We start from the raw sequence: 14858 nt of genomic DNA, 5'->3' as shown, positions 1-14858 counted from the left end.
GACGTGTGTAGTTTTTTCACTACCAGGTAAATGCTTCTAAATCTTTGATCTCTGAATTACTGATTTTGTATATTGTTTAATGTTTGATTCATTGAGTTGAATTATGATTGATGTTTCTTACCTGGTTAATAAATTGTTACATTTGAATTTATTCTGACATACTCTGATATTATTTTCTCAAAGTAGATTAAGTGAAGACTTATTTTACCGCAAATCTGCGTCAGGTTAAGTATCGGACCAAAAGTCTAGTTGAGTGGAGCATAGGGGCACACTAACTGAGATTTTGGAATTCTGATTAAACTTTTGGCATTAATTCAAGTGCACTTAGACTGTAAAGGCTAAAAAGTAATTTCCGTTTAGTATAACAATAATGTTGATCGACCAATCTAAATAGGGTAAGCCTTACCTCTGTTTAAAGTAATTTTATTCTAATTAAATGTGCGTGGGTTACTACCCACGATATGACTAATTCAAAACTACTGTTGGAAGAATAATATTGGTCAATTACATCTACAAGTAGTGGTCATTACCTTTGATTAGAACTAATGGTATCTTTATTCAAGTGTATACAGATCTATGGGGACTAAATAAAATATTATCTAGAGAAAGCTAACATGAGAATAGCACCCTAAAAAGTTTAGTCATTTACCTCTGTTTAAAGACCAAAACTGACGAGTTTGTGATCGTAAGACCCGCGTTACAGCTGGCGCGAGGATCTTTAAGCGACATAGATTCTTAATGAAGGAGTAAAAGATATAAAGTTAAAGAGTGAAATAGAATGTCGAACGTATAATCCAAACTTCTAATGTACTAAATATCGTAGAAATCTTTTAATTAAATGGAGTCAGATTAATAGGAAAGTAATACAGGTAACAAATGTATTTCATCTAATATTGTCTTATTGTACAAAAGGAAAGACAGTAACTCGCAGAGAACCCTTCACCTGCATCATTGGCTGCCGTCCTTGGACCAGTGAGCGGGCTTACAATGGGCGTATATTTATTTAATAAAAATAGCAGCCATTATGCTTTCATAATCCAAATCGCAATTGCAGTTTGATTCCGATTAATCGTATAGCCTTATTTTACAGTTAGTCTGCATACATATTGTAGTCCTATTATATTGTGCTCATGTGCTCTGCATGTGACATATCACAGTCAGGACATAAAGGGGGGTGAAAACCCCTAAAAACATAAAGGGTTAGTTAAAAATGAAAATAAAACCATTACTCACCCTTAGGTTGTTTGAAACCTGTAAGACTTCGGAGCGCAAGTGATTTCTGTCCCTCCATTGACAGCTAGGCCTGTCACGATAAATTTTGCTGGACGATAAATTGGCCAAGAAATTACTGCGATAAACGATAATATTGTCGTTCTGAGACCATTTTCATCTAAAATAATGATAATGGTATAAAAATGCAGGTACACCTTTTCAAAGATCAATAAACTTTAATTTCTAAAGACTATTTAACACTTAAAATGGAAAACATTTTAAATAACCACAATAAATGAACAAAACAACCAAAAACAATAAAAACATGGACTCTCAGTCTGTTTAAAAAAATGCATTTAAATAAGTACCAAAAACAATAAATAAAATAGATGAAAACGTCAACGGATGATTGTGTTTTAGGTGCATATTAGGGGCTGCAGGATTCACAAAACCCACGGTTCGGTTCGTATCAAGGTTCTTGTTGTTGTTGTTTCTTTTAATCCAGAAATGCACTTCAGCATGTGATATATTAATTATCCACAATTAAGGATACAGTATTGTTTTATCATAGCCTAATCATGCACAAACTGAACTTGACCATCTCTGAGGAAAGTAATATTTTGATACAGCAAGAGAGAAGACATTGATGACATGCTTTTCATTTATTTGGCAAAAAAAGGAGAATGTGTATTGCTATCACTACAGGAACTTTTGTGCCTTTTTAGCACACAAAGATTGAACTAAAGAATAAACTTGCGTTTATCAAACTTCAGTGTAGCTTTAAGCCTTGTTTATACACGACGCGTCCGCTCAAGCGCGAGGGTGCACGTGGCAAAAATGACGTTGAGACCGCATTTCGCTTGGCGTTGTGCACGTCAAACTTAGTAACTTTGCGTGTGGCTCCACAACCAAAGAGCCATGAGTTCCAGACAAATCTGCTGGCCGAGAATGACGTCTCATCACGCCGCACCCGGTCTGCGCGTCGAGTATAAACACCTCCCCAAACGGACGAGGCGCGCGCAGTCAACGAGAGAGACGAGGAAAACAAAAAAGCTTGCAAATGGCAATTATCGCGGCCGGAAAAATTATCGAGCTCATTTTTTTTATCATGCGATTAATTGATTTATCGACTATCGTGACAGGCCTATTGACAGCTAGACAACTACCACTCTGACACTTAAAAAAAATTATAAGGATATCATAAAACTAATCTATAATCCATTTTATTCACATATAAACATTCATCAACACACACATCAGTTATGTTAAATGGAAACTCAAACTTGCTTGCTTGAACCAATAAGGTTCATTCTAGTGCTAGAAGGTTCATTCTTCTCTAGGTTCATTCTTAGCTATTATGCCAGCCGTAGTTGGAACTAGGGCTGCAACGATTCATCGAGTAACTCGAGTTAATCGAATCAAAAAAATCCTCGAGGCAAAATCATCTGCCTCGATGCTTCGCTTAGTCCATTTAACTACACACAGATATTGCAGAAAGACATTTTTTGTGTAAGGACTCGGAGTATGAGCGGATTGCGGTTATATCCGCGGTTCAGGTGCATAAACATTCCAAACATTGCAGGTGGATGAGAGAAATCGTTAATATGTTGATTTTAATAAAGACGCGGAACTCTCATATCACGCTAAAACGCAATGAATGCGTGTCGTTCTTTAACTTTCGTTTTCAGCTCATGTCGAGATCAAAGACCGCAATGCGAGAAAGAGAGAGCGGGCGGGCATCAGCACTGGTAATATCATTTAATATCGCTGTTTTTAAATGAAGAAAACTGTGTGTTGAGCTTCAGGATGCGACGCTGAACATTTAAGTTTCATTTGCGGCAGTTCACGCGTCAGCTGAGGAGATACGAGCAACTCCAAACACATGAACTCGATGGAGTTTGCAGCTTTGCACATGGATCACCGTCATTGTGATGTGTGTGAAATCTTTAATGAGACTTTATATATCCTACTTGATAATATCTAAAAATGCACCGTTAGATGTTCTCAATACTAGGCGCATTAAACATCAGAAGCTGCACGCACGTGTGTGTGTGTGTGTGTGTGTGTGTGTGATGAGCACTAGCGCTCGTGCTTTCAGAGCTCAGAGCTGCGTGCTTTCATTGATTTGTGTAATTTAAATATCACACTTTAATCATATTTATAGCTACTAACTTAAAACAAGCTGTGTTACAATGATGAATGATTAGCTCAAAAGATCAGCATGTGTGATGTACTTTAACTGAATTAAACATATCTCGCGTTTGATGCGGTTATTCCTCCGTGTGATGTATAGGTTGTCGACCCTGGTTTATGTAAATAAGTGTTTTTGTTTTGTTTAGCAACCTACTTCAGTGTAGCTAATATGTGACGAGCATCGCGCTTAACACGGAGGATTTGAAGTTGTGACGATCGGGTGCGGGTGGATGGTTTGCTTCTAACAGCTGATTCGGTGACGATAGAGCTGATCCGCACATCTCTTGTTCCAAGTTAACCTGTCCAATACATTTTGCTTCAGTAAAGGAGTAAATAAGAAAGTAAATGCTTATGTCATGCCTGAGCTGAAGCTGAAACATGAAAGTTAAGTTGCACAACATAAATACAATGTTTAGTTATTTATATTATTTATAGAATATTTATAGAATATTAGAATATTTATATTATATAGAATGTATAGAATATTTATATTATTTATATTGGCATTATTGTTATTTATATTACTACTATTTAGATTTATTGGTTGTAGGTTTAGTTTTAGATTGAACCATGTTTACCTTTTTAAAGTAATTTGAAATAGATTTGTATTTAATATAATATGGCAATTGTATGCATTAAAATTGTTTAGTTTCACAGTTATTAATGTATGCAATTTCAGCAATAAAACTAAATTTTTCTAAAAAGAAAACAAATTAGATGTTAATTTTAAGATACCAGTCTTATTGTCTCTTATTGCTCTTTAATAAAGAAAAAGTAATTATTATCCGATTAATCGATGAATCGATCGATTAAGTGGTAGATTAATCGATTACAAAAAGAATCGATAGCTGCAGCCCTAGTTGGAACCAGCTTCCCGAACAGATCAGATGTGCTCCAACAGTATCCACATTCAAATCCAGATTCAAAACACATCTGTTTAGCTGTGCATTTACTGAATGAGCACTGTGCCACTGTACGTCCGACTGATTGCACCTTATCTATGCATCATTTTTTAAATTCTTTTTATAACTGTTTTAGTTTACCTTTGTTCTTTTCTTTGGTTATCATCATTTTATTGTTTTTAATTCTCTTTACATTGTATTCTTTTTATTATGCATTTTATCACTATTTTAATTCCTTTCTATGTAAAGCACTTTGAATTGCCATTTTGTATGAAATGTGCTATATAAATAAATAAATTTGCCTTGCCTTGCCTAGTGTGTTATGAATAATGTTTGAGCTTCTGCAAGAGCGAGGTTTGATCTGTGACCTAGTCAACGAGTCTGATTATGAGGCAGATGTGGCCTTTGGCACTGGATAGTGTGTTGTAGCAGGCATGTGTTGCTGTGTCATAAACTTGGGCATGGTCAATAAAAAAAATTACAATGCAGACCCATGGTCTGTGCCTGAGAAACTCAGACTATGGGCTTACAGACCCACACAAGACATGCAGTAATTGTAGCTGAAGCAAATCTCAGGAAAAGGAGTGGCCTCTGTGGCTGAGGCAGGAAGTCCTCACCAATACTGTAGGCAAATAAAAACAAGACCGACAAATTGACTGAAGACATGTAAGGGTACTTATAAAAAAATAGGACAGCGACAATCTATCATGAAAACAATGATTGCCCTGACTTTAAAAAATATTTTTCTGATTGGTTATTGCAGCATTATGGGCTCTTACTGAGGTCTGATTAGTTAGCATTAGACAGCATGCCTCCCAGGCCGCGAAATAAAGTGAAACTGAAGCGTGCAGCGATGCCTGGAAGGCAAGCACTGTGATAATGAAATGGAGTGCAAGATGTGCAGTGCCAATCTGTCATAAACATAGCATTATAATGAGAGCACGATTGTAATAGAATGTTGTAAATTCTCTGTGCTTTAGTTCCCTGTGTATTAGCTGTTAAAAGAAATACATCAGAGCGCGGTTAAATTCATGTGCGCATCCGCATCCTTTTCCACAGATGCAAGTTGTAAGATTACTTTTATGTTGACTATAACTCATTTAGGACGGAACCAGCTAGCGACATTATCGCCTCAGGGTTATTTGAGACGGTCATATTCTTTTTAGCAAGGCTATTTCAAAATCACTGATGATATTAATAATGCAGCAGTGGTATAGTGATATGTTCTCATATTTTTAGCAGTAGACTTTTTAGTAGAAAATCTAGTAACGGTAGGTTTTTTATTTAAAGTTGTTTCTCATTATGGATTCGAAAACACAGTGATGTCTGTAATCACTTTGATCATGAAAAATAAAATTATGTGCAGTGCCAATCTGTCATGTGCATAGCATTAGAATAGGGGTTGAATGAGTTCAGATTTTTTTAAAGTAGACATTGCTGTGCTACTTAATGGTTTTGTGTGTGGTGTGCGCGATCTCCGCATGATGTGCGATCAGCTATGTCCTTCGGATGAGACGTTAGACCGAGGTCCTGACTTTCTGTGGTCATTAAAAATCCCCTTCGATAAAGAGTAGCGGTGTAAGCCCGGCATCCTGGCCAAATTTGCTTATTGGCCTCTGTCCATCAGGGCCTTCTAATAATCCCCATACACTGATTGGCTCAATCACTCTGTCTCCTCTCCACCAATCAGCTGGTGTGTGGTGAGCGTTCTGGCGCAATATGGCTGCCGTCGCATCATCCAGGTGGATGCTGCATATTGGTGGTGGTTGAAGAGAGACTCCCTTCGATATATGTAAAGCGCTTTGAGTGTATATAAAAGTGCTATATAAATGTAACATTATTATTATTATTATTATTATTATTATTATTATGTGTGTGCATTGCAATGCAACACGCATTAGTTTAGCGCGATGATTATTAGTATTATAGAGGAAAGAGGAAAATAAGTATTTGAACACCCTGCTATTTTGCAACTATTTATTTGTATGATACAGTTGCAAATAAGTATTTGAACACCTAAGAAATATTGCCTTTGTTTGCAATTACAGAGGTCAAACGTTTCCTGTAGTTTTTCACCAGGTTTGCACACATTGGGTTCTCTATTGGGTTTAGGTCTGGAGACTGGCTAGGCCACGGTAGAACCTTGATATGGTTCTTACAGAGCCACTCCTTGGTTATCCTGGCTGTGTGCTTCGGGTCATTGTCATGTTGGAAGACCCAGCCTCGACCTATCTTCAATGCTCTAACTGAGGGAAGGAGGTTGTTCCCCAAAAATCTCACAATACATGCCCCGGTCATCCTCTGCTTAATACAGTGCAGTCGCCCTGTCCCATGTGCAGAAAAACACCCCCAAAGCATGATGCTACCACCTCCATGCTTCACAGTAGGAATGGTGTTCTTGGGATGGTACTCATCATTCTTCTTCCTCCAAACACAGTGGAATTATGACCAAAAAGTTCTATTTTGGTCTCAACTGACCACATGACTTTCTCCCATGTCTCCTCTGGATCATCCAAATGGTCATTGGCAAACTTAAGACGGGCATGGACATGTGCTGGTTTAAGCAGGGGAACCTTCCATGCCATGCATGATTTCAAACCATGACGTCTTAAGTTGAGTGCATTACCAACAGTAACCTTGGAAACGGTCGTCCCAGCTCTTTTCAGGTCATTGACCAGCTCCTCCTGTGTAGTTCTGAGCTGATTTCCCACCTTTCTTAGGATCATTGAGACCACACGAGGTGAGATCTTGCATGGAGTCCCAGTCCAAGGGAGATTGACAGTCATGTTTAGCTTCTTCCATTTTGTAATGATTGCTCCAACAGTGGACCTTTTTTCACCAAGCTGCTTGGCAATTTCCCCATTGCCCTTTCCAGCCTTGTGGAAGTGTACAATTTTGTCTCTAGTGTCTTTGGACAGCTCTTTGGTCTTGGCCATTTTAGTAGTTGGATTCTTACTGATTGTATGAGGTGGACAGGTTTCTTTATGCAGCTAAGGACCTCAAACAGGTGCATCTAATATAGGATAATAAATGGAGTGGAGGTGGACATTTTAAAGGCAGACTAACGCCGGCTTCACACTGCACGCGTAAGCAGGGCGTAAGCAGCGCATATTTTTTTCGGCGCTCATGTTAACAGATGAGTGCATTCACACCGGCAGCAGAGGCAGCGCAGCAGCGCGTAGCAGGAGCAGAGCATAAGCGTCAGTGCCGCGATCGTTTCGGCGCCAGGTCTATTTTTGACGCGCTGCTCACGATGAATTAAAGCCACACTATATTGTTCTGATCAAAATTAACCTGGTTAACATGAAAAATAACACATTTAACCATGAAATAATTTAGTGAAGTGTTCAGTGTGTTTCTCAGTCACCATATGACATCCGGCGCTGTGGAAAAAGAAAGAAAGTTCTACACAAAAACCGAAGTCACTGCCATAAGTTTTTGCCTGAACAACAAAACAAATTTTAAATAATGTATGCCAGTTTAGCTTAAATTAAATATGAATTAAATTATGTATATATTATAACTATACGCTGGCATAAAAACAGAAACGATAAACAAAAGCACGTGGTGTCACAGGCAGTGTTCTTCAGAGTGCACCTGAAAAAACATGACACTCGTCTCCTCGTGGAGGTTGAGAAGCACACAGTTCTCTATGATCCACACAATTTGCTTTATAAAGACTTGCAAGTGAATGAAAGCATGGGAGGAAGTTGGTGAGCGTGAGCGGCTCTGGGTGCTGATGGTAAGTCATTTTAAAGTGTTTTTGACAATCTTTCGTTGTCTCACGAACGAACAACTAAATATGGATAGGTGAATAGAATATACACACATGAATATAGCACACATACAGTATAGACATGTAGATAGACTATGATGTGCGTTATTTTGTCATTTTTAAAAAAATGTTTTTAGATAATTTGCTCATTTAGCCTACAATATATCATTAAGAAGTTTCCTCTTAGTTATTACAGTCATTTATGAATTATCTTTAAGAGGTTTATGATGGGTAATGCATGTAAATTTGATGCCTATCCTATATTTCAAGACAATTTCCTGAAGTTTCTCTTTTTAGCAGTGTGCTTTTCATGGACATATAGTGCGATGGCCTTTCTTCTATCAAAAACTCGCACTAAACGAAATAAAAAGACATCAGAAACAAGTGAAACGATTTTTTAAAAATAAAATTAGCTTCATGATAAATCTTTGCTTTATTTCCATTTCAAATACATTAAAGAGAAATGCAAACTTATCCATTAAAGAGAGTACTCTGTACACAACTGCGCGTGACAACTGCGCGCCACAAACGCTACCTGTGTGAAAGGAAAAAGTGCGCGCGCTGCTACTGCTTTACACACGCGCTGCTTCAGCGCTGCATACGCCCTGCTTACGCGTGCAGTGTGAAGCCGGCGTAACACCTCTTTGAGGGTCAGAATTCTTGCTGATAGACAGGTCTTCAAATACTTATTTGCAGCTGTATCATAGAAATAAATAGTTTTAAAAAATCATATATTGTGATTTGATTTTTTTTTTAGATTATGTCTCTCACAGTGGACATGCACCTATGATGACAATTTCAGAACCCTCCATGATTTCCAAGTGGGAGAACTTGCAAAATAGCAGTGTTCGAATACTTATTTTCCTCAATGTAAATGTACAATAAGAGTGCATTCTCCTGATCAATTTTGAGCATCCAGTTGGTATAATGAAACATGTCTTGTGCAGAGCTCTAGGAGTATGCATTTATTTGTAATTGTTAAGAAAAGAGAGCCTGCGTGTCAGGAAATTGCTTATCCTGTTGCGCCCTCTATATGCCAGCATCCTGGCATAGCATTAAAGTCGACTAGTCAGTGCAATCCCTAACATTAGAATGAGAACACGATTGTAATAGTGTTGTAAATTCTCTGTGCTTTAGTTGCCCATGTATCAACATTGTGGTTAAGGGAAGAGATGGCATTCAAAATGAGTTTCCCTTTCAAACCATAGCCTATAAAAATCTAGCATGGCCAAGTTCATATACAAATTCTCATCCTTTTGGGCAGATGTAAATTGTAATAGTCACATATCTGATTAATCTGATTAATCATATTTGTGTTAACATTAATTTTCGTAACAGTCTTAAAATAGTTTCCATGACGCAGATGCCCCACCCCACACACATGCCACGCCCACAGTTACTTGAGTACTCATTTTTTGAGAACTATAGATGATTGAAATGAGAAATGGACAAAAATTCCCATCCCTAGTCTGTTTGAAACAGTGTTTCTCTGAAAAACAGAACTTTTTCTGCCATTCCCCACTTTGGAGGTAGGGAAGGGGTCCGAGCCCCACCAGTCCCCAATCACCCCAACAAAATGGTAATTATCTAGGCTTTAAGTTTGCCTGTTAACATTTATTTTATTAACATCACATTTAAACCTTTCATGTGAACAGTCAAAATATTTTAGCTGACTCCCAGTTTAAGGCAACGTTATTTTAGAACGTTTCACAATGTTTCTATGGCAACGCGTCATGTTTATCACGTGACTCACCACAACCAAAATAGCGCTGAATGACAGATGTATCGCTTTTATTACTTTTTTTTTCTTTTTTATTTAAAATATTGACAAACTTGCTTACCATGTCATCAACTGTCTAATAATCCAATTGTGGGTGTGTTTTGCCATTTAAAAACAGTTATAAATGATTTTGATCTATAATGTGAGATGGGTGCTGCCAAGTTTGAACCGTTTGAACAAATGCACCGCAGTTCAGAGTCCTGTCAATCGGATTTACAGCACATATATTCATCAGCTTCTCCTGGAATAAGTAAGTGACCGGTGAACTGGGAGAAGAATCGAGCAAACTTTATAGTTACTTACACTATGTGTATCTGATATGAATAAAACATGTCAGCCAATTATATTTAAATGGATTATTATTGCTGCTTCCATAGACACCAGTGTGTATTCTACAAACTCTAAATGTATTGTTTTACTAGTACTTGTGTATTTAAATGTTACCTATTAAATTAAACCTAAAATAAACAGTATGTGGTTGAAAAAACTGCATGATGTATGTCAAAAGCTGAGCGCATCCGCATCTGGCTCAGTGCCAGCCCTTTGAATCTGGCAGTTATGTCACGTCACTGAACATTCTAAATCCCATATGTGGGTCCATACTCTCAGGGGCATAGAAATAAAAATCCCATGTGGGACCGCTCAAAAGGTTAATAGAGATGGGCACAAAAAATGGACACATTTTCTCCTGTTTGTCACGCCCCACTTGTCATGTCTCTATTCCCAACCAGTGGGGCGCGCCCCACACTTTGAGAAACGCTGGTTTAAAAATATAACCTATAATATTCGACAGGCAATTCTCTCTCCATTTTATTTCACTTAACAAATTTGCTTCCACAAATTCATTGGTTCAAATTTGACAGAAAATTCAAAATTGCACACCCGAAAAGTACCGATGCATAGTCTCCATCTGCTATTAGTCGGTTGACCAGCAGGTAGTGCAAGCGCTTGTTGACAAAGACTAGAGCAACTGGTAGAAAGAGTCATTCATTCACAAAATCTGATTTAGAGAAATGGAGCAAGCATTAAACATATGTGATGCATAAATTAGGGACAGTATGTATGCGGAAAAGCTTATATGTTTAAGTCTTCATGGTTACTTTCCCTGTGTACAATGTAAGCAACTTTCTCTACAGCGAAGGAGATTATAATGTTATTTCACCAATGCTATTTTTATAGGTTGTATTTTTAAACAATCCATAAATAAATCTAGTACCAGGAGTCCATGATATGCCTCATGCTAATGAATCTCATGCCACCTGTATTGCTGAAGCTCCTGTACTCTCCAGGCCTGAAGTACCAATACAAATAAAATCTATTATTATTATTATTATTATTATTATTATTATTATTAAATCTGAATTTTAATAATGAAAATGTGTGAAATGTTTTGAATTTAAATATTCATTGCTTAAATATACAACCATGCAGAATTTCAGCCCATAAAAATGTAAGTCCTAATTAAAAATACCATGCATTAAAATGCCAGCATTTATTTTTTCAATTAGTGAAATTCAACAAGCTTTTTTGTTTTTAATACATTTTTCATTATCTTACGTCCATATACATTGCACCAACTTCAAGCCTCAAATGATTTATTTATTTATTTAGGCGGGGGACTGTCAATGAAAATAAGTAAATACATTTACCAAAAGTTTAATGTAAAATCATTGAAAGAATGTTTTAAAAGCAAACAACAGTTACTGTAGTTTTAATTAAAATCAAACTTAATAATAAAAAAAATGTGTTTGTTAACTTCCTCCACAAGCCCAGGTTACACAAGCATATTTGGTTTGAGCTTGATTATGGCCGTTTAAAATGCTTTCTTGTCATTGGAATTGCTTTACAAGCAGAAATTTCTAATATTCTACAGGACAAGGCTTGAAATAATAACCCTTTCAGGTCTGTAGTAGCAAACTGTACCCCTCACTACACCATGCAGCTGACTAAGGCCCTTTTAAACAATAGGAATACAAATTCTATGGGAGTCCATATAGCATAAATAAGGCAGCAGGCTGTCGTTACAGTAGCAAGTTTGGAATAACCACAACCATGCACGGAAAGGTAAGCCATAATAATTCACAACATCTTACTAAATCATTACTAAATCCTTTTCTAATTTATCATGGAATCTCAGCTCTAACTGATATAGAGAAACACTGGTTTTCAAATACAACAAAACGGTTTTGAAGCGTCAGTTGGATATTGTGTTGGGTGACATTTAATATAGTATTTATAAATAGTAATTAAGTCAATGCTGAACATTTTTGTTTGTTCCAGGTCATCTTCTACGAGGACAGGAACTTCCAGGGTCGCTCTTATGAGTGCATGAGCGACTGTGGAGACTTCTCCTCCTACCTGAACCGCTGTCACTCTTGCAGAATAGAGAGTGGATGCTGGATGATGTATGATCGTCCCAACTACATGGGAAATCAGTATTTCTTCAGGAGGGGCGAGTATGCTGATTACATGTCTATGTTTGGAATGAACGACTGCATCAGATCTTGCCGTATGATCCCCATGGTGAGCATGAACATTTTGCATTTAAAAAAAAATCTTTTTCAATCCTTTAAAAAGGATTAAAAAGCATGGGTTAAAAGCATACTTTAACAATACTTTCAAAATGCCTATTCATAAAAACTAATGAACCTAAACTACCAATTAACAACTTTTCCACTACAGCACAAAGGCTCCTACAGGATGAGGATCTACGAGAGGGAGAATTTCATGGGTCAGATGTACGAGATGACGGATGACTGTGACAACATCATGGACCGTTACCGCATGTCTCAATGCCAGTCCTGTCATGTGATGGACGGCCACTGGCTCATGTATGAGCAGCCCCACTACAGAGGCAGGATGTGGTACTTCAGGCCTGGAGAGTACAGGAGCTTCAGCAATATGGGTGGCATGAGATTCATGAGCATGAGGCGTATCATGGACTCCTGGTACTAGTGTTCAAATGTTTCAATAAAATAACTTCTATACAACACTAAACATATTGTTTTGAACAATCTTTAATGTCAATATAAACTTGAAAAAAACATAAAATAAGGAATATTATTAAAGAAGAAAATGTCGTACAGATTTCTTTTAACACAAATGTGTCTTAAAACAATTCTGTGATTAACTTTAAATCAATACTGATATGACTTCTAAAACTATACACATTCAAGTAAACAAGACTGCCTCAAGGGCAACACTCTGACAGGTTTAGAGAATAAAGAACAGGTTTGGGAAAAAAATCAAAATGTAAAATTAAGATAATAATAACAGTTTTGTATAATTGTTTTAACAGCAAAATCTTCTATAAGAACAATTATAGGTTTACTGAGTTTTACACGATTCTTTTGTGGTGTGGTTTTTGGTGAAATGTACTAAAAAAAAATTATCACCTGTGCACGTTAGCCCACTTCCTCTCGACGCGTTGGTTTATAGAACAATTACTCCTAATCGGCCTCTATCGTTTCAAACAATAGCACAACGGCGAGCGCATCAAGTATAAATGCCTTGTCCGTTTGGAGAGGAGAGCGCGCAGTCAGCAGAGGCTCGCGCCACGGACACAGGCGAAAGTATAAATAATGCGTGAGACGGGGCTGCGCGAAGCTGAGATTCGAGGCTTGGGTGCGACACCCTTAAGACATAAAAGAGACGAGAGGCTAATATTAGGTGCATCTTAATCAGCTCCCTAGTTCAGTAGTGCCCTGACTACTGATGGAGCAGATTGAGATGAAATCATTGTGAAGCTCGATATCTGTAGCCTGCCTGACACGGCATTTTCACAGACATCGCATCTCTCATAGACTACAGTAGCCTATTTAAAATGGCACATGCATCCACATGCATTTAAAATGGCACATGCATATTCTCAATTTAATTTACAAAGGTTAACGATAGAAGAGACCAGGATTAGTGTAAATTAACGGCATTTAGGAGATTATCCACTCATTTTACCCCGGCCTTTATTTGAGACCGGCCTTTATTTGTTTGTGCTGACCATGCCCCCGGCCACTATCAGAGGCCCGGTGTTTAATTGACTACTGGCTTTTATTTGAGGAAATACGGTATTTAGGATCTGCAGTGGCTTATGACAAAATGAGGTAGACAGTATATTGTTTTGTTTTGTATTCTATACTGTAATGCTATTAATGTCGATAAGCATTGCATTATAAATATACTTAATTCTTAACCTAGATGGTTTAAAGATAAACCACATATTTTCGCAGTTGTGTGGTCTTCAGATTTAAAGGGGGGGTCAAATGCTGTTTCAAGCATACTGAGCTTTTTACACTGTTAAAGACTTGGATTCCCATCCTAAACATAGACAAGGTTTCAAAAACTAATGTTGGACGTTTGATGGAGTATTTCTGTGTAAAAAAACACTCCTTCCGGTTTCTCACAAGTTTCGGAGAGTTTTTTTCGAGTATGGGTCGGATTGACGGCGATAGAGCGGAAGGTCCTTGTATGGGCCGTACGGGCTCTTCTCCTGGTAGGGTGCGCGCACGCGTGACTAGCGCGAGAGAGGAAATGCACGCCCATAAACACTCACTCAGCTGCACATCCACTCGTCCGTGAACACTTTTGTCGTTATAGTCCACACCACGCTCCACTTTATTCCTATGGGTGACATCAAGGGACTTCAACGCTTCAGCACAGCATTCCAGGAAGGCAGCGTTGCATTTGAATCGATTTGAACGCAGAAATGACAGGAAGCTTCACAACATCGCGGATCTCCATGGTCACTGCTGTCACAGGACTTCAGCAAATCATACCAAAGAAGTGTGTTTTTGACAGAGCGGTCCCAGCGATAAAGGTTCACGGTCGGTGAGTAAAACTGCTTCAAATGTCTATGCTATCGTCGCGTGAGTAAACATCAGTAGACGACACGATCGCGTGCTTCGTCATTCAAATGCGCTAACGGTTAGTCCATTGTTGTTCAATGTTACACTAGTCGGACATGCAAAACCGTTTTGCTTGCTACTGCTAAGGTTTAGTC

The 14858-nt window shown here is 37.9% G+C and overlaps 3 protein-coding genes across 5 annotated transcripts in view; 1 reads left to right on the top strand and 2 right to left on the bottom strand.

Annotated features, from left to right (window-relative positions):
- The window catches only part of LOC137075318 (gamma-crystallin M2-like), a 61826-nt gene that overhangs the window by 15229 nt on the left and 31739 nt on the right, over window positions 1-14858 (bottom strand). The window lies entirely within an intron of this gene.
- Window positions 8137-12817, top strand: LOC137075306 (gamma-crystallin M2-like). Of its 2 annotated transcripts, none has more exons than XM_067443695.1 (3): window positions 8137-8166; window positions 12143-12385; window positions 12545-12817. In XM_067443695.1, the coding sequence occupies exons 1-3, from the start codon at window positions 8137-8139 to the stop codon at window positions 12815-12817; spliced, it is 546 nt and encodes a 181-aa protein (XP_067299796.1). The 2 variants fall into 2 exon arrangements, with proteins under 2 accessions (XP_067299796.1, XP_067299797.1); XM_067443696.1 differs by lacking the exon at window positions 8137-8166 and adding an exon at window positions 11909-11926.
- The window catches only part of LOC137075310 (gamma-crystallin M1), a 36907-nt gene continuing 33120 nt past the window's right edge, over window positions 11072-14858 (bottom strand). The window contains exon 4 of the mRNA XM_067443702.1: window positions 11072-11164. Coding sequence (XP_067299803.1) covers window positions 11072-11164 — 93 coding nt within the window. The remainder of the gene's footprint in view (window positions 11165-14858) is intronic.

This window comes from Pseudorasbora parva, chromosome 5 (assembly GCF_024679245.1).
Source record: "Pseudorasbora parva isolate DD20220531a chromosome 5, ASM2467924v1, whole genome shotgun sequence".
In the NCBI taxonomy this organism is placed as follows: domain Eukaryota; kingdom Metazoa; phylum Chordata; class Actinopteri; order Cypriniformes; family Gobionidae; genus Pseudorasbora; species Pseudorasbora parva.
Note: the sequence above shows the minus strand (reverse complement) of the source record. Positions and strands in the feature narration are given on the sequence as shown.